This window comes from Ruditapes philippinarum, unplaced genomic scaffold (genome assembly GCF_026571515.1).
Source record: "Ruditapes philippinarum isolate M1 unplaced genomic scaffold, ASM2657151v2 ctg5425_1_1_1_1, whole genome shotgun sequence".
NCBI lineage: Eukaryota > Metazoa > Mollusca > Bivalvia > Venerida > Veneridae > Ruditapes > Ruditapes philippinarum.
This window is the reverse complement of record NW_026854953.1, coordinates 24,957-50,699: the sequence shown is the minus strand read 5'-3', so window position 1 is coordinate 50,699 and position 25,743 is coordinate 24,957. Positions and strand designations below refer to the sequence as shown.

Sequence of the window (25,743 nt, the reverse complement as noted above, 5' to 3'; positions counted from 1 at the left end):
ATTTACCAGCGTATACCGGAAAATGTTTTTTTTTTTTTTTTTTTAAAACTGGCAATTATCGTGACTTCGAAAAATAGAAATTTCGTAAGCTATTCTTTTGAATACCTTTTTTACACATGATTTTCCTTTCACTTTTGTATGCCTTAGATTTTTGAAAAGAAATATGTTTCGAAATTCAGCGAAGATTGCCTGATTCAGTACGGGTAAAAATAAAGATTCGGCCGCTCGACCGTTCGACCCATTACAATTCGTCGAACTTGGGATATTGACGATTAAGCCAGAGTATGGAGCTAAATATAGGCATATGTGGCAAGATTCGACGAGAAGAAATAATCATTTGAAACTGTAAATCAGTGTAAGCATTAAGAAATAAATACATTATGTTATTTTAATCTGCTTATATTAATTGCCGAAAAACACCAAAAAAATACCGAAAAACACTTAAAATACAAAGAAATATTAATTCAGCAATATAAACAATTTTTGATGGTTATTTGATGAAATTGGTTTTTGTCGGTTATTTGATGAAATGGGTTCAATAATATCAGTTTTAAATCGATGATATATACAATTGGTATAATTCCAACAAAATAAGTTTATCTACTTTTTTCTATCCTTTAAATGATTAAAATTTACTTTCTTTTTGCAACCAGTGTAAATTAGAGAATGATTCTATTCTGTATTAAATGCGATATGAAAGTGTTTTTCGGCAAAGTAACAGTCTAGCGTCAAAAAAACATGGAAAAGCCGGAAAACACATTTTTACGGGCATTAAAATAGTCGTAGTTAAAACAAGAGCCGCTATTATTTTTCAACCTTTTAAATGAATAACTATTACTTACGGAAGCGTCCTGGTGCCAATTCATAATGTTCTATAAAAATAAATAAACTCCTACGTAGGAGATAAAAAAGCCTAATTAGGAGTTTGTAACTCCTACGTAGGACTTTTAAACTCCTACGTAGGACTTTGTAAGTCCTACGTAGGACTTTATAACTCCTACGTAGGACTTTATAACTCCTACGTAGGACTTTGTAACTCCTACGTAGGACTTTATAACTCCTACGTAGGAGATAAAAAAGCCTAATTAGGAGTTTGTAACTCCTACGTAGGACTTTGTAAGTCCTACGTAGGACTTTGTAACTCCTACGTAGGACTTTATAACTCCTACGTAGGAGATATAAAAGCCTAATTAGGAGTATATAACTCCTACGTAGGACTTTTAAACTCCTACGTAGGACTTTATAACTCCTACGTAGGACTTTGTAACTCCTACGTAGGACTTTTAAACTCCTACGTAGGACTTTATAACTCCTACGTAGAATACATATCAAAGAACTGAAAGCACAGAGTTCGACGGACATGTATGCTAGAGTATAACTTAAGATAGCATATTATGTAGGAAAATAAATTATATGAGCCGCGCCATGACAAAACCAACATAGTGCATTTGCGACCAGCATGGATCCAGACCAGCCTGCGCATCCGCGCAGTCTGATCAGGATCCATGCTGTTCGCTTACAAACCCTATTACAAGTAGAGAAACTGATAGCGAATGGCATGGATCCTGATCAGACTGCGCGGATGCGCAGGCTGGTCTGGATCCATGCTGGTCGCAAACCCACTATGTTGGTTTTGTCATGGCGCGGCTCATATGTGTCAAGTTGTAATTGTGGCAAGCCACTTTAGTAAATACCTTTAGTCTGTAGCCAGAGATGATTTTGTCATTCTCTGCATAATTATATTAAACGATGATTCTGTATTATGTACGTTTAGTTATATTTATTATACACATGTACACAAAATGCATGGGTTAAACTTTGTTCAAAGTAGGATATACAATGTAATTCATTATTAAACATATGCATGCATAATGCTCCGCAAACCGTTATCTTCTTAAACTTTACGGAGCAGGAACAAGACACTTCACTACCCCCCTGTCCCCTATAAGGATTTAATCATTTGAAACGGCCGAAAATGGATAAATTGCTCGTTTTGTTCAGCTAGTTTGTATTGAAATCGTAACCATTAAAGCCTTTTCAAATTGTTATATATATGCTTGATGTCGAGTAAGTTTTTTTCGAATAGCTGTAAAGCAATTTTTCGGGATACATCGCCAATGCTTACAGACACCTCACCCTAAGACACTGTACACTCTAGAAACCTGAGACACTTTATTAAAAGGTGAAGTGTTGCGGCATGGCCGTGTGACTAGTAGCCTAATGATCGCTAGCCGCATGGGTTCAAACCCCGTTAGGCGCAAGCCGTTGTTTCCTTGAGCAAGAAACTTTACACTCATTGCTAAGTACGTACTGGTTGGTTCCAGGAACGGATTCGAAAGTGTGTCTATAAGCTTATAGCTTCCTACACAATCTAACTTAACTAAATTCTGTATGAACCAAAGGTGAAATGTCCTCTATATTTAAGATTTGAGGGGGGGGGGGGCTAAGTGTCTTGTTCCTTCGCCGATATACCGGTCTGGAATGTTGGAGTTACGTAGGAGTTATAAACTCCTAATTAGGCTTTTTTATCTCCTACGTAGGAGTTTTAAAGTCCTACGTAGGAGTTATAAAGTCCTACGTAGGACTTATAAAGTCCTACGTAGGAGTTTAAAAGTCCTACGTAGGAGTTATAAACTCCTTTTTAGGCTTTTTTATCTCCTACGTAGGAGTTTTAAAGTCCTACGTAGGAGTTATAAAGTCCTACGTAGGACTTATAAAGTCCTACGTAGGAGTTTAAAAGTCCTACGTAGGAGTTATAAAGTCCTACGTAGGGGTTTAAAAGTCCTACGTAGGAGTTACAAACTCCTAATAAGGCTTTTTTATCTCCTACGTAGGAGTTTATTTTTTTATAGAACATTATGAATTGGCACCAGGACGCTTCCGTAATTACTTTCTTTTGTTACCAATGTAAAATGTCAGTGATGTTATTTTTATAATAAATACAGCTACGTAACTGTCTAGCGTCAAAAAAATGGAAAAGCCCAAAATAAAAAAAAATAAAACACATTTTACTTGCGATGAAATGGACATTTCAAAAATAAGAACTATTAAATAAAATTTTCAACCGTCTAAATGAATGATTATATATAAATGTGATTATATGTGTAAGCAATGTAAAATATCAGTAATATTTTTGTAATAAACATTGTATGAAATTGTTTATCGGCTATGATACTGCCTAGCGTCAAAAACATAGAAAAAATAAATAAACAAACAACACATTTTACTTGCAATAAAATACTAGATATATTTTTTAAAAAATGCTGCTAAATACATTTTTCAACCGTTTAAATGAATAACTATGACATAGAATTTATTACCTTTGTAAAATGTCAGTTATTTTTTGTAATAAGTACAGTATGAAAAAGTCAGTGGTGAAACTTATAGGTTGGCTCAGGGTGAGGTTAGCCTGGGTTCCAGTCTGTCGATTTTTTGTTATGTTTCTGTTTGGCAAAATCGACACTATCAAAACGACGAACGAATACGGAATATTAAGCGCATATGTTATGAACAAAAAAAAATGTTATGAATAAGCAAAAACTATCAACGCCTGAATCCCAGGCTAGGTGAGGTTTTAGATTGTTGAATGTCGGCCATCCATCTTATGTCAACTCTGGTCTGTCCACATTTAGCATCGTCGGATACCCACGGCCGAACCATTTACATTTATCAGTTATGTCATGTTAAATGTTAATCAACCATGTGTATCCGACGCTGACATTACAGTTGTTAACAATCTGCTGGTCATTTAGTTTGTTAACACTCTACTGGTCACACTTTTGTCCCAATTGTCACACAACATCGTAAGAATGTGTGTGACAGGTTTTGCTCGAGTTTGAACATGGATCACCTTGGTTGAAAATCAGAAGTATGTCACAGTAGCCAAAAAATAGAAAAAAATGTTTTAGCTCAATGGTTCATCTAAAGTTAAGAAGTTGGTAACACAACCTGATTATGGAAAAACCCTTGTTAACTTGCTGTCCAATATAAATGGATTTCTTGGAAAGGTTGTTCATGAAGACTATATGTAACAATTATTGAATAATGAAAATATTACAGTACATTTGAATTGTTGTGATTATAGATTTCATTTTTATTAATTAACGATAAAGTAATGCATTTGAAAATTAATGTGTAGAGATTAATACAACACACCGGAATATATTTATTAATGCATCAAAGTACAGTACATAGATGTACTATAATTTGGTAATTAAGTCTTGTAGGATGATTCAATTAATTGACTTTGTATAGAGTTCAAGCCAGATCATGTATTTTATCAGATAGCATCACTGGAAACTCAATATGACTGTTTCAATATTCTATACTGCAGTCCATTTAACGGGTGTTTCAAAAAATGATTTCTTTATTGCTCATCTATCAGCTTGCCCTAGCAATACACAGATGGAACATTACATCTTCCTTGACTCATAAATAACTTTTGAAGAAAAAAGCCTTGGTGCATGTGAATCACTTGTTAGGGACATTGATCTTGGTCAGAAGATGATCCCTATTGTTTTCAAGGTCAGTAGGTTAAAATCAGCATGGCTTTGATGACAAAAATGGATTATATTATCAAGCAATGTATACTTCAGTACTTTCAGTGCTTTGATTCTGAAAGGCGGCGTTTAATTCCGATCACAATAATCCGGAGCTTTACGGAAATAGCTTGATTAAAATGATATTCATCCGCGTAATTTGTGATTGTATCCATAAGCCAAAGCTACTTTTAAACTTTGAATGCGTTATAATTCGTTAGATACTTGTAAGAATGTTTTAAAAAACTTTAAATAACATGGCACCGACTTATATGACAGAACTGATGACTTTATCCGACAACAAAATATATAACTAAAGATCTAGGTCACGAAAAGATATTGTATTTATATGGACACGACCTAAAACAAATTATATTTAAGACACATTTTCTTATTATGGCATGAACATTTGGGACAATATACCTTTAAATATTAGTAATGTTAATAACCTTAAATGTTTTAAAGAAAAATACAAAGCATATCTTGATGTTCATATGAATGAATGAGTGAGTGAATGAATGAATGAATGAATAAATATATGAACGAACGAATGAACGAACGAACGAATGATGCAATATACGTATATGTTTAAACAAATTGTTGAGTGTCTGTCGAAAGTATATGAGTTGTATTATTCTAAAAATTACATATTATACATTCATTTTTCTACCTATGCATGTCCTGTTGTTGTTGTTGTTGTTGTTGTTGTTGTTTTCTATTTCAGAAGGCCACATTGGAAATAAGATATATATGATTGTTATTGTATGTTCTTAATGTGTAACCTTCTTTAAATAAAGATATTATTATTATTATTAACAAAATTTAAATATTTCTTTCTTTTACAACGCTAGCGCAACAGGGCAATTTCAACTTAATGAATCCTCGATATCAGTTTTGAGAAGTGAGGATTCTCGGGAAGCGCTGTTCCAGATATTGAATGTCAGCAATGTATTTCCTGCGATTAGAAAATACAAAGTTTAATTTCCAAGTGGCTCTTTGACATAAATTGTGGTCGTCAATATGTAATACCGACTAAAATGACTAGTTTCAACCAATTATTTTGTACATCACAGCAAAATAATTAATAAAATATTGGCATAATACCAGATGTTTTAACATGAATTTAGATATTGCGATATTTGTTGGTAGTATTGTAACATTTCACGGTAAGGGAAAATGGTGCGACTTTTAACGGCAATATATTTTGTGACATTTAGAGGCGGTTGAGACATGTAGCGACAATGGTGCGAAATTAAGCGGCAAGTATAGTCTGGTCTTTTAACATTGTTATCAGCCATAATATAAATCACTTTTTCTATTCACTTTAGTTATTTACTTATCAAAGCGGCCGGGGGGGGGGGGATTAAAAAAGTTTGACGTATAGTTTTGGGATAGGTAAAAAAGAGTAAGATTTAATGTTTGCATATATGGAGAGAACAATAATAATACAAAATACTATTGTGTAAATCTGAAGTAAGAATTCCATACTGAAATAAAAGTTTCAACGTTGTTATTTATAATTGTAGTCTCTTTTTCAATGTCGTAACAATTTGTTATATATATTTTTGGCCCCTACAACTGAAGGAAACTTTTTTTTGCACTTAACATTGAACTAAAAATCTAATCTTTATATACTTTAAGATGTATATTTTTACAATTGCCGAAACAAATGTTCAATAACTTCGTTTTCATTTTTACAAAAGGTACAAAGAGTATTATCATTATAATTCATTTTATGTAAAGAATAGTTGGTGCTAATTATTCTATGAAGAATGGCATTTGGTGGATTTCTTTCCATTTTGTTTCGTCAAAATTTAGATCAAGCTTTAGCATTCAGGCTACCTTACTTGTTGGTTGTTCGTTATTAGTATTCAATGTTTTGATCCCTCGTTATTCATAATTATGTTTTTCAAATAGAGAGGCAATTTTGGTTCTCTTTTTACGTCTTTCATACTTAAATTGAATTTTGTCATCATTTCATTTATCATTTTCTTAATTCCATGAAAAGTTTGCATTAAGCATGAATATGTTATTTAAATCTTCTAAAAGAACAAAACAAAAACAAAACACACGCACGCACACACGCACGCACACACGCACGCACGCACGCACGCACGCACACACACGCGCACACACGCACACACGCACACACACACACACACACACAAAACAAAACAAAACTAGAAATGTGTCCATAGGACAAGGGTGCCCCCACCGCGCCACTGTTCTGTCAATCTTTTTACTAAGTCAAGGGAAATAACTCTACAAATACTGGATAAATCCACAAGCAAAACCCCAGGTGCAAATCTAAAATATGCTGAGCAACCTGTCCATAAGGTTTAATGACTATGTCAAATCCTTTTTGAGAAACTTGCGACACAAGTTGAAAATTTCAAAAACTTAAGTGAAGGGCAATAACTCTAAAAATACTAAATAAATCCAGACGAAAATACCTGGTGCACAACTGCACATGCTGATCAATATTCCTGTAAAGTTACATGACTCTAGGTCAAATACTTTTGAGTTACGTGCGACACATGTTGAAAATTGCCAAATTTTACTAACTCAAGGGCAATAACTCTGAAAATACTAACGATATCCAGAAGAAAATACCCAGGTGCACAACTACACATGCTGATCAACATTCCTGTAAAGTTTCATGAATCTAGGTCAAATACTTTTTGAGTTACGTGCGACACAAAAGTGAACGGACGGACGGACGGAAGGACGGACGGAAGGACGGACGGACAGACGGACGGACGGACGGACAAGGGTAAATCTAAATGCCCGCCACTAACGTGGGGGCACAAAAACAATCACAGCACCGTAAGGCAGCACACCACACTAGCTTCGAATGGCCAGGGAGGATTTCATGGATATAGTGACTATTGTGGATTTAAATTAAAGTGCATTTTCAGCATGAAATTTGTTTTTGTGACATGTAATATGATCATTGGCAAATTCGAAAACATGGTTAGAAATTACATGCTGTAGCGAAATTATTAAAGCTGCCTTTTGTGTTTTAACTGTTTGCATGCACTGACATTAGTTTATTATTAAGAAAAAGATCGACTTATGTCAAGCGATGTCCGACCTAGACAAAAAGTGCATTTTCGCTTTAAAAATCCATCTTGTTTCGTACCAACTGGTCTTATATTGTACTTTTTTCGAAAGAGAAATCATTTCTGAGTAGATTGCACTTTATTTGGTGAAAATTGGTTGACAATTAACAAAGATCTGGGAGGTAAAATAATGGCCTGGTGGTAGTTCCACTGGCGAACCTGGCGAACCTTTCTACCTATACTATACTTATATATGGATGAAATTTTTAAAAACAACTTTCCTTTGTTGTTTTATTAAAAATAAGATGTTTTAAAAACATTTTGAGTGGAAAAATATTGTATTAGTGAAAAAAATAGTTTATTTATAAAAATAAGTGGGCGTGGTCATGTACATGTATACTGTCCAAGCCACGCACCGATTGCCTGTGTTTGCAATAACCCTAGATGCAATTTTGTAAACTGTATTTAAAAGAGTTATTGGTCTCCAATTTGTTAATTTTTTTAGGTTTATTGTCTTTAGAAATACATATAACTATTCCCTGTGTTTGAGTTATGGAAACTTTTCCAGATTCATATACGTTATTTATAGCTCTAACAGCCTTGAACTTTTTTTCTAAACAATCTGTTCAGTTTGATCGTGAAATTTAGCCACAGTTTCGAATTTGGATATGGTGACTATTCCAGATTTAAATGACTGTAGTCACCGCATTTTGGGGTCAAACGCACTTTTGGTGTAACACCGCACTTTGGGGTCAAACGCACTTTGGGGTCCGACCCCAATGTGCGGTAAACTTCACAGCGCACTTCGGGGTCAAACGCACTTTGGGGTCAAAATCGAGAAATTGACCCCAAAATGCGTTAATATGCTACATATCAACGCACTTTGGGTTCCAGATTTCTGAAGTTGTCATCTGAGTTCTGCCTGGCTTATTTTCGATCTGCGACCTTGAAATATTTGATGTGGAGTTCAAGATGAGGGTCGATACCAATATACATCACTGTGCACAGTGCCATTTTATTTTAATGTAGCAGTTTCAGCCATTTGAAGCCAGCGAGAATTCGCTTTATCGGGCACCTAACAAACTCGCGAGGTTTTCTGCTAAAATCGTAAAAAATGACGCGGTGAATGTATAAACTTCCATATTTTAAAACAGTTGTTGGAAACAGCAAGAAACATTTTGACTCCAGAGGCCGGTAGCGTGCATGGTTTGACTCTACATTCTATGCTTTGTTTGTCTATAAAAAGTCGAGGAAGAGAAAGAAATATGCGACATTTTTTTTGCGAGCGTTGTTGACAGTTTACAAAAGTTGACCGAGACTTTTTGTTCCTCAACAACGGTCTGATAAAAAATAATGGTGAGAAATAGAAATTTTTCAGCCGCAGCTTTATAAAGAGTCATTTCCCGGCATAAATGCTTAAACTCGATTCTTTAAAAGTTTTACATCAAAACAAGACATCGCGGATTATAATAGACGCAATTCGCTAATATGTTAACGTGGCTTACAGAAAATGTCGGGGTTTCTAGCGTTATTCACGACAAAAATGTGGCAGAGAGACTGAAGTTCCTGTAAGCCGCGACATTTTATACAATTTCAACGTAAAATCTCATAAAAGTTGACCGCGACATTTTATAAACGGACGTTTAAGTTTCTTGCGACTTTAAACCATAATATTTGTACTTAAATTGTAGATGAACTTCTAGAAATAAAAGATGTTTAAAATAAATATCCTGATCTCTCAGCCAGTTACCTGATAACGTTTGGGGCCATATTGAAACCCATATTTAATATGATGTGTATGTAATAAAATGCAATTAACATCATATTAGTGCATTTCTTTTAAATGATTAGTACAAGTATGTTAGAAATAAAATGTATCATAACAAAGTTAAGCCCTTTTCACGATTTTCGTTATTCCTTAGAAATATTTGTGTCACATGATAGTAAACAATTACTACCCATAACGTGATCATCATGCAAATCAAAACAGCTTGATAGTCTCTTAATAGAATATAAAACTATTTTGACAAACATGAAAAATTATTAAGGAATAAATACTTATTACCACTTTTAATTATAAATGTTCTATGATAAAAAGTAAATAAGTTTTATTGAGTCTCTAAATTGTTACATCTTTTCGTTTTTTTAATTAAATGGCAAAAAAATGGCAACTCACCTTGTCTCATCTTTTTGAAAAGATTCACTTTGTTTAAAAAGTAAGGAACCATTTTTTTGCATTCCAATTCAAGCCGATAGCCAGACGATTGCTCAAGAACACGAAAAACATCTCCCTCCGAGACACCCATTGTTATATCGTGACAATTTGCTAAAACTTATCTTGCAATCTAAATTAAGTTTCGCTTAAATCTAAAAAATGGATTTTAATGAAAGACCTTTAGCCGACCCAATAATAATAATTGAGAGGGCGTGTCATCCTTACCAGGTTTGTTAGATTTTTTGACGTTAAATTTTTAAGCGGCTCTTTCTTGTATACTTAATGTAATCAATAAAGATATTATTGGCGACAAAGGTTTGTTTACAACTATGAAGGGGAAACATACCAATCATCTTAAATGATCTAAAACTATTTAACTTTAAAGTAGCTAGTGTAACTGCCCTCTATTTTATTTTTTTAAAATAAACGTATTATAGTTAATGTCTCACACAAACATCACAAACATACACAAATTAGAAATAAATTATTGTCCTTTCTCTTCGTGAATATGGACAAAATTAAACTTAATTTAATTGTGATTGTTAGGAGCTTTATAAATGTCCTGTTTCTTGTATTAGACTGTCATATAGCTAAACTTATTTGCTTATATTACTTTTTATCATATAATCCGTACATGTACATTTGCTTGTAAAAAGGATCACAATTTTTAAATCATCCTGGATGGAAGTATGCTTGCCAAGAAAAGAAATGCAATGAATGGAAAACAACAGTTTAATGAACGTGAACATAGTACAGTGATAAGACATATAAAACATATACTGACAATGTTCTGTTATTGACAAATAGAATGCGAAAACGGCTAGACTAGGATTACCGCAAAATAATGTGTCATTGACTTTCATTTGAAGGTGAACCCTTTATATTATTGGAAACAAAACGGCTCAATGAAATAATATGTTGTTCAGAGCCCGGTAAGAGTCATTTCAAATGTCAGATGTCGCTCTTGGGGGTTAATGCAACACACAATACGACACATAAAATCTATGACAATGGGATAATTATATGAATATTAAGTATATAGTGATCTTTGTCCAGCAATAAATGGATGATAAAAGGTGTGGTGTTAAAATGTCTTGTGGCGTATCGAATTATCATGTTTTGTAAAATGCATGGGTGAGTCCCATTGTCAGATGTCGTATCGTATGAGTGGCGGCATGGGTGAGTGGTAAAACGCGTCGGACAAGTAATCTAAGGTTTGTTGTCCGCGTGGGTTCAAATCTTGTCAGGGGCAAGCCTTCCTTGATCAAGAAACTTTACATTCATTGTTTAGTGATGGTTGGTTCAAGGAACGGATTCGAGAGTGTTTCAATAATTAGCTTATAGCTTTCAACACAATGGAACTAAAATAAATTTATAAACTAAACTCGAATTATTATGTTTTTGTTACAAGTGTAGGCGAGTTTCACTCGAATTATTATGTTTTTGTAACAAGCGTGGGTGAAACACATTGTCCTCTGTCGTATCGAATTATCATGTTTTTGTAACAAGCGTGGCTGGATTTCTTTGTCAGATGTCGTATCGAATTATCATGTTTTTGTTACAAGCGTAGGTGGGTCTTGTCAGATGTTGTATTGAATTACCATGTTTTTTGTAACAACATGCCTGGGTTTCATTGTCTGGTGTCGTATTGAATTATCATATATAAGTAACAAGCGTGGGTGTATTTCATTGCCAGATGTCGTATCGAATTACCATGTTTTGTTGCATGCATTGGGTCTAATTGTCACGTGACTATTGTGTGTTGCTTTACATACCATGCGTCGGACTCCAGGAATGAAAGCTTACATTTAAAGAGGCATCTTCCTGATTTCATATCATCGTTTTACTGTACCTCCGCCAAACCCAATAAACTGGTGAAAACTGGTAAAACTAATTACTTACTGTAACATAGAAAGCAGTCTTAAGATTAACCATTAAGATTATATTTATTTAAAAGCTGCTTAAAGATTGAAAAACTGTTTAACCGGAAAAGTGGAGGCACACATTAAAGGCTTACAGTGTAATGAACCTTTCATCAGATTATGTGAAAGTCTAATTAATCGACTGTCTGATTTCAAAAATCAAGTATTTAAATAATCTTATAATTACAAGTAGAGGTTTTAACAAAGGCTTTGATTATTGATAAATATGTTTACCTTTTAGAAAGTTAAATAGAATTTGCCAGCAACTTATTCACATAATTAAAAAAAGAGAGCCCGGACATTTATACGGCGAAATTTAAGTATGTCTTAGTGATGACTATGTCAAATGTAATACATGTTTAACTTAGAGTTGTAGACTATGTCAAATGTAATACATGTTTAACTTACAGTTGTAGACTATGTCAAATGTAATACATGTTTAACTTACAGTTGTAGACTATGTCAAATGTAATGCAACTTAAAATTATAGACTATATTAAATATAATGTAACCTAGAGTTGCTAATTTGTCAAATGTAATGAAACTAAAAACGGCAGACTATGTCAAATGTAATCTTACTTAGAATTACAGACTATATCAAATGTAATGTAACCTAGAGTTGCTAATTTGTCAAATGTAATGAAACTAAAAAGGGCAGACTATGTCAAATGTAATCTAACTTAGAATTACAGACTATATCAAATGTAATGTAACATAAAGTTGCTAATTTGTCAAATGTAATGAAACTAAAAAAGGCAGACTATGTCAAATGTAATCTTACTTAGAATTACAGACAATATCAAATATAATGTAACCTAGAGTTGCTAATTTGTCAAATGTAATGAAACTAAAAAAGGCAGACTATGTCAAATGTAATCTAACTTAGAATTACAGACTATATCAAATGTAATGTAACCTAGAGTTGCTAATTTGTCAAATGTAATGAAACTAAAAAAGGCAAACTATGTCAAATGTAATCTTACTTAGAATTACAGACTATATCAAATATAATGTAAACTAGAGTTGCTAATTTGTCAAATGTAATGAAACTAAAAAAGGCAGACTCTGTCATATGTAATCTTACTTAGAATTACAGACTATATCAAATATAATGTAACCTAGAGTTGCTAATTTGTCAAATGTAATGAAACTAAAAAAGGCAGACTATGTCAAATGTAATCTTACTTAGAATTACAGACTATATCAAATGTAATGTAACCTAGAGTTGCTAATTTGTCAAATGTAATGAAACTAAAAAAGGCAGAGTATGTCAAATGTAATCTTACTTAGAATTACAGACTATATCAAATATAATGTAACATAGAGTTGCTAATTTGTCAAATGTAATGAAACTAAAAAAGGCAGACTATGTCAAATGTAATCTAACTTAGAATTACAGACTATATTAAATATAATGTAACTTAGAGTTGCTAATTTGTCAAAAGTAATGAAACTAAAAAAGGCAGACTATGTCAAATGTAATCTAACTTAGAATAACAGACTATATAAAGTGTAATGTAACCTAGAGTTGCTAATTTGTCAAATGTAATGAAACTAAAAAAGGCAGACTATGTCAAATGTAATCTTACTTAGAATTACAGACTATATCAAATGTAATGTAACCTAGAGTTGCTAATTTGTCAAATGTAATGAAACTAAAAAAGGCAGACTATGTCAAATGTAATCTTACTTAGAATTATACAGACTATATCAAATGTAATGTAACCTAGAGTTGCTAATTTGTCAAATGTAATGAAACTAAAAAAGGCAGACTATGTCAAATGTAATCTTACTTAGAATTACAGACTATATCAAATGTAATGTAACCTAGAGTTGCTAATTTGTCAAATGTAAGGTAACTAAAAAAGGCAGACTATGTCAAATGTAATATAACTGAAAATTACAGACTATATCAAATGTAATGTAACCTAGAGTTGCTAATTTGTCAAATGTAATGAAACTAAAAAAGGCAGACTATGTCAAATGTAATCTTACTTAGAATTACAGACTATATCAAATATAATGTAACCTAGAGTTGCTAATTTGTCAAATGTAATGAAACTAAAAAAGGCAGACTATGTCAAATGTAATATAACTGAAAATTACAGACTATATCAAATGTAATGTAACCTAGAGTTGCTAATTTGTCAAATGTAATGAAACTAAAAAGGCAGACTATGTCAAATGTAATATAACTGAAAATTACAGACTATATCAAATGTAATGTAACCTAGAGTTGCTAATTTGTAAAATGTAATGAAACTAAAAAGGCAGACTATGTCAAATGTAATCTTACTTAGAATTACAGACTATATCAAATATAATGTAACCTAGAGTTGCTAATTTGTCAAATGTAAGGTAACTCAGAGTTGCATACTATGGCATACTATGTCTAATGTTATTTAAACCAAGTATTGTAGATTGTGTCGAATGTAATGTAACTTAGAGCTGCAGACAATGTTAAATATAATGTAACTTAGTTTTCCATACAATGTCAAATGTAATGCAACTTAGTTTTGCAGACCATGTCAAATGTTCTGTAACTTAGAGTTGCAGACAATGTCAAATATAGCATTTTTCTGCATTACAATTTTACTTTTACATCAGATTATTGTTTGTAGCACTTCTTTGTTGTTCCATAATATAATAAAAACAATGCCGTATTTGGTGGTTATTTAAATATGTTTGAATGAAGTCTTTTGTTGATGAATTTCACTTTTACGAAATACCTTGGCATATTCATACCTTGGCATATTCAATGTTAGTATAATAAAAATTGTTAATTTGCTCACATACATGTATGTACGTTGAATACTTTGTTTTTCCTTCTAAATGCACTCAACATATTAAAATTGTAATCATGAATATTTTTGTTTTTCAATGGCATAAAGTATGTTTGTATGAACTTCAACACATTCCTGACAGGCATCTGAAATAAATGCTAAAATCTATAAGACGTAAATATGAAATGATTACTCCCATGTGAAGTTAAGATTAATAGAGCAAGAAATGATGAAAAGAAGTTTGAATTAACTAAAATTTAAAGTCCAAGACATTTATATATCTTGCAACGATTTAAATGTGACTTACTGTCATTTATTTTTAACGTTTAAACATTTCAGATAGGTATATTTTGAATGGAAGGAGGTTCTAGCTCATACAAAAACTAAGGCAAACAATAACTATTTATTATTATATTTAGTAAATATAGTGTGTGTGTGTGTGCGCGCGCGCACGTGCGTGCGTGCGTGCGTGTGTGTGTGTGTGCGTTACAATTTTAATATGTTGAGTGCATTAGGGAAAAACAGGTATTTAACATACATATATATTTTTGTTACCAGAAGGCTTTTGTGGTGCCGTCTTAGGGTTGTTTCCGCCCAGTCATTTTCAAGGGAGGCTTTTTTCCGCCTCGTCATTTTGGCTTTTGTCCGGGAGGGCTTTTGTCCGTTTCCCCCTAATCCCTACTCCAATCTCAATCGGAACATCCTCGGCTATTATCTATTATAACCTCGGAGACGATACGGATTGAAAGTAGTTCTACCACGTGGTTTCAGATGTTAACAGAAACAGAGATAATGTAAAACGAATGTGTATATTTGACATCCAAAAGAAGAGGAAAGTCTGTTTCGGTACACTTATGACTGAAAATATGTCTGACAACAATTTGTACCTTAAATATGCCCACTGATGTACAATTTTAAAGAAATCCGACTAAATGTCAACAGGTTGGTTTTTGTACTTTCGGTTTCTACAACTATAATAATAAATATAGAATTAATGTATTGGTTGCTTTTGTATCTTTTAGGTGGACTTTTACTACAAATATTTTAAATAAACTTGTCAACAATTTCCAGCATTAATTTACTATTTGTTTACATAATAAGTTTCTTAACCTATGTTAGACCGAAATACCGCATCCGTTCTGTGTATTCATACTATAATTCTGTTCGAGGTCCTTATCCGAAGACTGACGGAAAGGGCCGAAAAGTTGCGGTTGCTCCAATCTCTCCCCTTACAGGATTACTGGCTGTAGCGTAACCGGTGCGCGGAGTTTGTCCCTACTTGTAACATTTTGGTCTTACAAAATTACAACAATTGATAGAACTTTCGGTCTCAGTTGAACAGAAAATCAAAAACTGTAACAAAGTTGTGCTTACAAAAATGTTACTTCCTTTGATTTATCCAAAACAAAAAATGAAGAATAGGCATATATTCAAACATTTGTCTGTAAACCGTTGAAATCTTGTTATGCAAAACCCATGTCTGTACACTCAACAACTTTAATAACACACCAGTCGAGACATTGAATATAGAAAGATATGTCAAAAACATCATCTGTAGGAATATTGTTTAAATAAACATTATGTAGTTTATGACAATTACAAAATCATAAGGTGGGAACACTAGTTTACCAGAGACAATAAGGTGGGAACACTAGTTTACCAGAGACAAAATCATAAGGTGGGAACACTAGTTTACCAGAGACAAAATCATAAGGTGGGAACACTAGTTTACCAGAGACAATAAGGTGGGAACACTAGTTTACCAGAGACAAAATCATAAGGTGGGAACACTAGTTTACCAGAGACAAAATCATAAGGTGGGAACACTAGTTTACCAGAGACAATATCATGTGTATGACCCGTTTGCTGAAAAAACATTTTTTGAAGTACGAGCTTGCGCATGTAAAAGTGTTCATTTTGACCATGCATTTCAACATGTCCAAGCATGCTATCGTGTTCTAACATGTCTAGTGCAGGGTTATTTTCTTGTCAAAATTAACATTCGCAACGAGCATCAGAACGGAAGATAAACATTTATGTATGACACGTTGAGACCAAATTTGTTCTAAAGAAGTAAGTTAAACAATAGTATAGTTACCATACATGTACTACACCACCTGCCAGGGTTTCCCAACTTTACAGTACAGTGTTAAAAGAATGGCACGAAATCGCACAGCGTCGTGCTTTGCTTAATTAAGTTGTGTTGTCTACACGGTCTTATGTGCAAAAAACACGAAACTCACTGTTTTACAAAAATTAAATGCCCGTATATTACTTAAGTTCTTAAAGCACAACAAAGTAACGTACTTTATATAATCTTTTACAGAAATACAAAGTTTAAATCTCGCTTAATCTTGAAAAATTCAAATTACATTTAATAAAATTGATTTTTTTATTCTTTTGAAAAAAAATATCATAAAACTAACTAAATCGTGGTACAACATAAAACTAACAGCGTATATCACTCAGTCTTGGTACAGCTTAACTAACAGCGTATTTCACTAAATCGTGGTACAACATAAAACTAACAGCGTATATCACTCAGCCTTGATACAGCATAACTAACAGCGTATTTCACTAAATCTTGGTACAAAATAAAACTAACAACGTATATCACTCAGCCTTGGTACAGCTTAACTAACAGCGTATTTCACTAAATCTTGGTACAACATAAAACTAACAGCGTATATCACTCAGCCTTGGTACAGCATAACTAACAGCGTATTTCACTAAAACTTGATACAACATAAAACTAACAGCGTATATCACTCAGTCTTGGTACAGCGTAACTAACAGCGTATTTCACTAAATCTTGGTACAACATAAAACTTACAGCGTATATCACTCAGTCTTGGTACAGCTTAACTAACAGCGTATTTCACTAAATCGTGGTACAACATTAAACCAACAGCGTATTTCACTCAGCCTTGATACAGCATAACTAACAGCGTATTTCACTAAATCTTGGTACAAAATAAAACTAACAACGTATATCACTCAGCCTTTGTACAGCTTAACTAACAGCGTATTTCACTAAATCTTGGTACAACATAAAACCAACAGCGTATATCCTTCAGCCTTGGTACAGCATAACTAACAGCGTATTTCACTAAATCTTGGTACAACATAAAACTAACAGCGTATATCACTCAGCCTTGGTACAGCATAACTAACAGCGTATTTCACTAAATCTTGGTACAACATAAAACTAACAGCGTATATCACTCAGCCTTGGTACAGCTTAACTAACAGCGTATTTCACTAAATCTTGGTACAACATAAAACTAACAGCGTATATCACTCAGCCTTGGTATAGCTAAACTAACAGCGCATTTCACTAAATCGTGGTACAGCAAAACTAACAGCGTATATCACTCAATCGTGGTACATCATAAAACCAACAGCGTATATCACTCAGCCTTGGTATATCTTTACTAACATCGCATTTCACTAAATCGTGGTACAGCAAAACTAACAGCGTATATCACTCAATCGTGGTACAACATAAAACTAACAGCGTATGTCACTCAGTCTTGGTACAGCATAACTAACAGCGTATTTCACTAAATCTTGGTACAACATAAAACTAACAGCGTATATCACTAAGCCTTGGTACAGCTTAACTAACAGCGTATTTCACTAAATCTTGGTACAACATAAAACCAACAGCGTATATCACTCAGCCTTGGTACAGCATAACTAACAGCGTATTTCACTTGGTACAACATAAAACTAACAGGGTATATCACTCAGCCTTGGTACAGCTTAACTAACAGCGTATTTCACTAAATCTTGGTACAACATAAAACTAACAGCGTGTATCACTCAGCCTTGGTACAGCTTAACTAACAGCGTATTTCACTAAATCGTGGTACAACATAAAACTAACAGCGTATATCACTCAGCCTTGGTACAGCATAACTAACAGCGTATTTCACTAAATCGTGGTACAACATAAAACTAACAGCGTATTTCACTAAATCGTGGTACAAAATTAAACTAACAACGTATATCACTCAGCCTTGGTACAGCTTAACTATCAGCGTATTTCACTAAATCGTGGTACAAAATTAAACTAACAACGTATATCACTCAGCCTTGGTACAGCTTAACTATCAGCGTATTTCACTAAATCGTGGTACAACATAAAACTAACAGCGTATTTCACTAAATCGTGGTACAAAATTAAACTAACAACGTATATCACTCAGCCTTGGTACAGCTTAACTATCAGCGTATTTCACTAAATCGTGGTACAAAATAAAACTAACAACGTATATCACTCAGCCTTGGTACAGCTTAACTAAGAGCGTATTTCACTAAATCTTGGTACAACATAAAACTAACAACGTATATCACTCAGCCTTGGTACAGCTTAACTAACAGCGTATTTCACTAAATCTTGGTACAACATAAAACTAACAGCGTATATCACTCAGTCTTGGTACAGCATAACTAACAGCGTATTTCACTAAATCGTGGTACAACATAAAACTAACAGCGTATATCACTCAGTCTTGGTACAGCTTAACTAACAGCGTATTTCACTTAATCTTGGTACAAAATAAAACTAACAGCGTATATCACTCAGTCTTGGTACAGCTTAACTAACAGCGTATTTCACTAAATCTTGGTACAACATAAATCTAACAGCGTATATCACTCAGCCTTGGTACAGCTTAACTAACAGCGTATTTCACTAAATCGTGGTACAACATAAAAACTAACAGCGTATATCACTCAGCCTTGGTACAGCTTAACTAACAGCGTATTTCACTAAATCGTGGTACAACATAAAACTAACAGCGTATATCACTTAGCCTTGGTACAGCCTAACTAACAGCGTATTTCACTAAATAGTGGTACAACATAAAACTAACAGCGTATATCACTCAGCCTTGGTACAGCATAACTAACAGCGTATTTCACTAAATCGTGGTACAACATAAAACTAACAGCGTATATCACTCAGCCTTGGTACAGCTTAACTAACAGCGAATTTCACTAAATCTTGGTACAACATAAAACTAACAGCGTATATCACTCAGCCTTGGTAAAGCTTAACTTACAGCGTATTTCACTTAATCTTGGTACAACATAAATCTAACAGCGTATATCACTCAGCCTTGGAACAGCTTAACTATCAGCGAATTTCACTAAATCGTGGTACAACATAAATCTAACAGCGTATATCACTTAGCCTTGGTACAGCTTAACTAACAGCGTATTTCACTTAATCTTGGTACAACATAAAACTAACAGCGTACATCACTCAATCGTGGTACATCATAAAACCAACAGCGTATATCACTCAGCCTATATACAGCTAAACTAACAGCGTATATCACTTAGCCTTGGTACACCATAAAACTAACAGCGTATTTCACTAAATCGTGGTACAACATAAAACTAACAGCATATATCACTCAGTCTTGGTACAGCATAACTAACAGCATATATCACTCAGTCTTGGTACAGCATAACTAACAGCGTATATCACTCAATCTATAAGCAAAACGACGTAATAAGTTTTAAGTATTGTCGCAAAAGTTCAGATCTACTTATTTCTTTTATGTAGATCTTGTGACGACGGTTAGCCTGGGATTCAGGCGTTGATATTTTTTGCTTATTCATAACATACGCGCTATATTACACTCAATAGCATGGATCGTGTTCGTCGATTTGCCGAAAAAATCGACAGACGGGAACCCATGCTAGACAACGGTATATGCTTCGCATTAGAAAGCTATTTTTAGCCATGCAAATATCAAAATACCGTTATACTGGAAGTTAAACAAATTGTTGATTTTTGTTAGAAGCAACTTTAAACAAATTACTTGAAAAACATAGATTTAATTTTTAAACGGGCAAGATTGTTTTTTCCAGTTTACCTGTCGGCTATATGGACAACGCGAAATCGTGAAAATTACTTATTCCCAGGGTTAAAAAAATAATTTCGTATATGGTCACGCTCAGATATTAAAGCGGAGCGTTATTTAGTAAATCAGATTGTCTCTTTTAATCTTTAAGCAGTACTGTCAAGGCTGACAAAAATAGATGTTATTCAAGTTTTTTTTTCTATAAATACAGAGATCTATGCATACTGCACGTTTGTAACGTCGCTTTTTATTAGATAATCGGGACGTTTATATAGTTTTATATACACAACTGTCGTCAATTTATGAAGAAAAAAAAATCATATTAAGGAAGTTTGCTGTATTACAAATCCTTGTGATATGAAACTTATCATATTTCACTCATGGCTTCCGCCACTTATAAAATATTTATTTTCATACCACTCGATGAAAATAATTTCTGTTATACAGAAAAAAAAACTTGAATAACATCTGTCCAATAGCCTTCGATCTGAAGGTAACAGTGTTCTAAAAATAGATTTTACCCTGTCAAGACATTAGGGAGAACACGTTATATATGATGTTATTCAGCGGATATTTAATTTGTTTACATGCAATATTTTAAGAAATTTTATACAATTGTAGAAAGCGAACACGTTTGAAATGGAAGGGACAACTAAACACTGTATATATACTTTTAAGTTACATTTAAACATAATTAATCACGATCTGCTCTGGCCTCTATATACATAAAGAAAAAAAAGTTCAAAAATGCACCAGTAAATGTCGATGATTTTAACCAAAAATATTTTGTGTGAGACATATGATATCCAAATGAAATAAAAATACAAATTAATGACTTATACTTTATTGTCTATACGTAAAGAGTGTACACACGAATGTTAAATCACGGACATGTGTGTGTGTTTGGTTTGTTTACCCTCGCCACCTGAATGAACCACATGGGCGAGCATATAATGTCAATAAAGGTTAAATATAGACAGACCTTTTTACGACGCGGTCCATTGCTATGAAAAATCGACCGGAATTAGAATTTTCTCGCGCATGCGCTATCTGCGTAGGGCAAAAAATGCTTCGTCCTACATGTATAGAGATATAGTAGAAGTTCATAGACAATTCCGAGTTATTTCAAGGTAAACGGTAGAAAATTATATAAAATAGCTTTCAACAAATATAGAAAAGATAACTATAGCTTTGTGGCGAAGAATACCATAAAAAGGCATAGAAAAGATACTTGTTTAAGAATTTACGATCACGGATCATTTTTTTTAAAGAAGATGTGGAAATATATCTATTAGCAAATGAAATGTCAACTTATTTGCTGTTGAAATAGTTCATTTAAAAACAAAAGAAATTATATTACATGAAATCGAGATTAATTATCATTCAGAAAAGAATATCGGAACAGGTGATAATGCGTTTTTAGTGTTCAATATACCTGATTATATCCTTTATCCGATTTGCCTTTGATGCAAACAGAAACATTTAAGCACATAAATAGATTTTAAATAATTTTTTTTTTCCAAAATCTTGAGAAGTTAAGATGGGTTGTTTGGAAAAGATATAATACACATTTTTCCGCTTCTTCGTATTACATGTTATTTTTAATAATGCACGTCACACAATTTTTCTCTTCTCAAAATCCATAAACGTTGATCGGTATATTTAAAAGTTACATAAATTACCATTTTAATAAGCGTAACTGATTAACTATATCATGATATTTAAACGTCCCGGTTGAATGAACAAACGTTTGCGTGCCAATCTGTTTGACACTTGCCGCCTGACCAATCCAGTTATTCAAAGGAAGTGTACAATACAAATTGTGTAATATTATGTAATACAGGGGTAATAGAATTTTATCTTTAACACCCTGCTGTTTCAATTTATATTACTGATGGAAAAGTCGTCTAATGATACCTTAAACAAAGACATGTGTGTGCCCGTTTTGACAATTGAATTATTTCTCCCGCACTTTTTCGTAGATCTGTTAAAAATGAATTCACGTTTTCAGTACTTACCGCCTTAAGTCATCCCAAAATTAATATTTTTTTGGGTGACATAACATGAAATCGCATCTATTAAAGCCTAAAGTAAGCTTAAAGTATGATAAACTGTAGACATCGTTATTGCTTTTTGCCCTACGCAGAATGCGCATGCGCGAAATGCAACATTCGTTGCTATGGAAAATCGTATTGTAAAAAGGTCTATACATGCAAGCATGCATGTACATATACATTATATTTTATAAAATAAATACTAGAATCGGCATTTGTATTAGGTAAAATAGGAAAAATGCACAGTTTTGCTTATTCTACAATAATCAAAGAATCAAAATATTAATCATTAATCTTATGCTCGTAGCACTTTGGTGGATAAATTCATGACATCTCCAATCTATACGTATTTTACATAGAAACAAAATTTCATACAGTATATCTGGGACAGAAAGATACACTTTCATTTTTAGTCCCAATTTCTTAAAATTATACAATACATCTCACCATTTCAAATTTTGATAAATATATAGTGAAACTAAACCAAATTGCCAAGTGCCGGCATTATTCTTAAATTGACATGCCCCGAAAGTAATTTCTTTTTCACCATATCATCTTTATTTTCCAGATGTTTTTAAAAACCATCATCGTAGTTGTACATTAGAATGTTTCTCAATCATGCTTTACGCAAATTTAGCTCCAGGAACATCATTTTCATTGAGAGAAATGTGAATAAAAGTATTCGTAACCATTATTTTGGATAATCTACATTAATCCAGATTCTTTGAATATGTGGCTATTTTTAGAACAGGTCTCTTATCAGTGACGTATACGATGCTTATCTCAGATCGTTCATCAGATTAGTGGATACAATAATAATTTCACAACAACATATTTGTTAACAAAAGTGCACATGTCAATGTTTGTGGGTAAATTTATTGTTAGCGCCGTCTAGTATATATGCATTTGTCCGTATAGCAATGGGGAAAATTTTAGAGTTGATTTTGTGCATTTTTTTTTGTTTTAAAATTTTCTAATAAAAATAGCTTTTCTGATGTACAACATGTCACAGAGCTTTAAGAGATTTAAATAAACGTTTAACTGAAGTGATAGTGTCATGTTTGAATATCATATTCTTTTTATAATTATCTAATTTTATCTACCTAATAAATAACGTGCCAATGAGCCAGTCTATAGTCGATCGTTTTAAAACTTAACCGTTGAGAGAGGTAACGACTGAAGCAGTGTCACTCAATTCATTTGCTCCGCCTCTGTTGAAGTTCGTCTCCACCTTAAATTGTCGCCAAATTCAATATGCTAGCATTTAGACTTCGTTGACAAATATTTGCAATAGGTTATTTTGAAGGATTCTGTGACCGACGATTGTTCTCTTTTTTATTACATTTTGTGGTCCCTACTTAGATTCTAGGCGAATATGCAATCTTTTGTTTACCTAAGTAGTTTAATCTTTTATAAATAAGTAAACAATACGTAACAAAGAATTGATTATATTTATCAATTTATTCATAACTATTATTTGATATTACAGACATATTTTCGCTATTTGTAAAATAACAGATAGTTCGTCCTCAAAATCGTTCGAACATTATGCAATTCGCACCAATATTTAAATGGACATATTCTTGGCACATATTGTCTTGAATTTATTTTAAGTTTACCAATCATTTCAATTTCACTTGTTATCCAATTTATTTTTAATTCGACCGGACGTTTCAATCTTTGTCGCTACAGATAAACATTTCAGAATTTCAGACACATACTAAGAACATGGAGAAAAAATTAATTAGTGCTTCGGATATTCAACTGTAATAGAGAACGACTTTTAATTCTGATTTTGTACATTACCTGTGACTGTTCACATCATTTGGCGGCGTCTTTGATGTGCAGCATCAACATTTAACTTGTTATTCAAATGAAAGGTGCCAGAGTGGGGATCTATCAATTATGATATCATACATTATTAGCCATACTCGCGCCCCTTTTATAAATAAATTTTGTTCGTTCTAAGGATGACGTCATTTTGCCACGCTACTTTAGAAAAAAAGTTATTGAGTAGTAAACCTTTCAAAGCAGGATTAATAAGTAATATTGTTATCGTTTAAGCACTTGTTTTTGAAGTCAAGTAAGTACGTAGTAAGATTAGCATAATCTGTTTTCGACTTTAAACGTCATATGCCTCAAATCAAGCTTTTGGCAGAATTTATAAAAACATAACACTACAGTACATTGTAATATATTAAACCAACCAGCGGCTGCTACACATTTCTCCACTCACTCGACACTTCTACATCATATTTTTTTTTTACTTTCAGTGGTTAATGAAGTTGGCAGCCTAACAGCCTGAAGTTGGCAGCCTAGCAGCCTGGCAGCCTAGCAGCCTAAAGAAAACTAAGAATAGTACAATCATGAAAACCGTCGGAAATACATTAGTAACACTTCTTTAGATCATTCCACGCCTTTTCAATATCGTGATCTTTATTTTTTATGATGTTGAACTTTATGTTAACATAATTTTTATTATTGTTGGGAATAAGTGAAGCTACAAGAAGAGCTCTGTCTTCAACCATTTAATATTGTTGGGGATAAGTGAAGCGGCAGGAAGGGCTTTGTCTTCAACCATTTAATATTGTTGGGAATAAGTGAAGCTACAAGAAGAGCTCTGTCTTCAACCATTTAATATTGTTGAGGATAAGTGAAGCGGCAGGAAGGGCTTTGTCTTCAACAATTTAATATTGTTTGGGATAAGTGAAGCGGCAGGAAGGGCTTTGTCTTCAACCATTTAATATTGTTGGGAATAAGTGAAGCTACAAGAAGAGCTCTGTCTTCAACCATTTAATATTGTTGAGGATAAGTGAAGCGGCAGGAAGGGCGTTGTCTTCAACCATTTAATAGTGTTGAGGATAAGTGAAGGCGGCAGGAATTTAATATTGTTGAGGATAAGTGAAGCGGCAGGAAGGGCTTTGTCTTTAACCATTTAATATTGTTGAGGATAAGTGAAGCGGCAGGAAGGGCTTTGTCTTCAACCATTTAATATTGTTTGGGATAAGTGAAGCGGCGGGAAGGGCTTTGTCTTCAACCATTTAATATTGTTGGGTATAAGTGAAGCTGCTGATAGGGCTCTGCTTCTGGCCATTTATTAATGGTGGTGATAAGGGTAGAGGAAGGACTCTGTCTTTGTCCATTTAATATAGTTGGGCTGAGGGTAGCCCCAGGAAGGGCTTTTGATCATTTAATAGTGTTGGTGGTAAGTGTAGCCGTAGGCAAGGCTCTGTTCCTGGCCATTTAGTAATGATATGGGGATAAGGGTAGACGCAGGAAGGGTCCTGCTT

At 33.4% G+C, this 25,743-nt stretch overlaps 1 protein-coding gene across 3 annotated transcripts in view; it reads right to left on the bottom strand.

Annotated features, from left to right (window-relative positions):
* Window positions 1–25,743, bottom strand: part of LOC132741585 (cAMP-dependent protein kinase type II-alpha regulatory subunit-like) — a 90,029-nt gene that overhangs the window by 48,874 nt on the left and 15,412 nt on the right. Inside the window, exon 1 of one of the 3 annotated variants that reach the window (XM_060729787.1) lies at window positions 9,777–9,921. The exons of the other annotated variants lie outside the window; for them this stretch is intronic. Coding sequence (XP_060585770.1) covers window positions 9,777–9,906 — 130 coding nt within the window. The 5' untranslated portion in view covers window positions 9,907–9,921. Of the gene's footprint in view, window positions 1–9,776; window positions 9,922–25,743 lie in introns of those variants that run through there. 3 annotated transcript variants of the gene reach the window in all.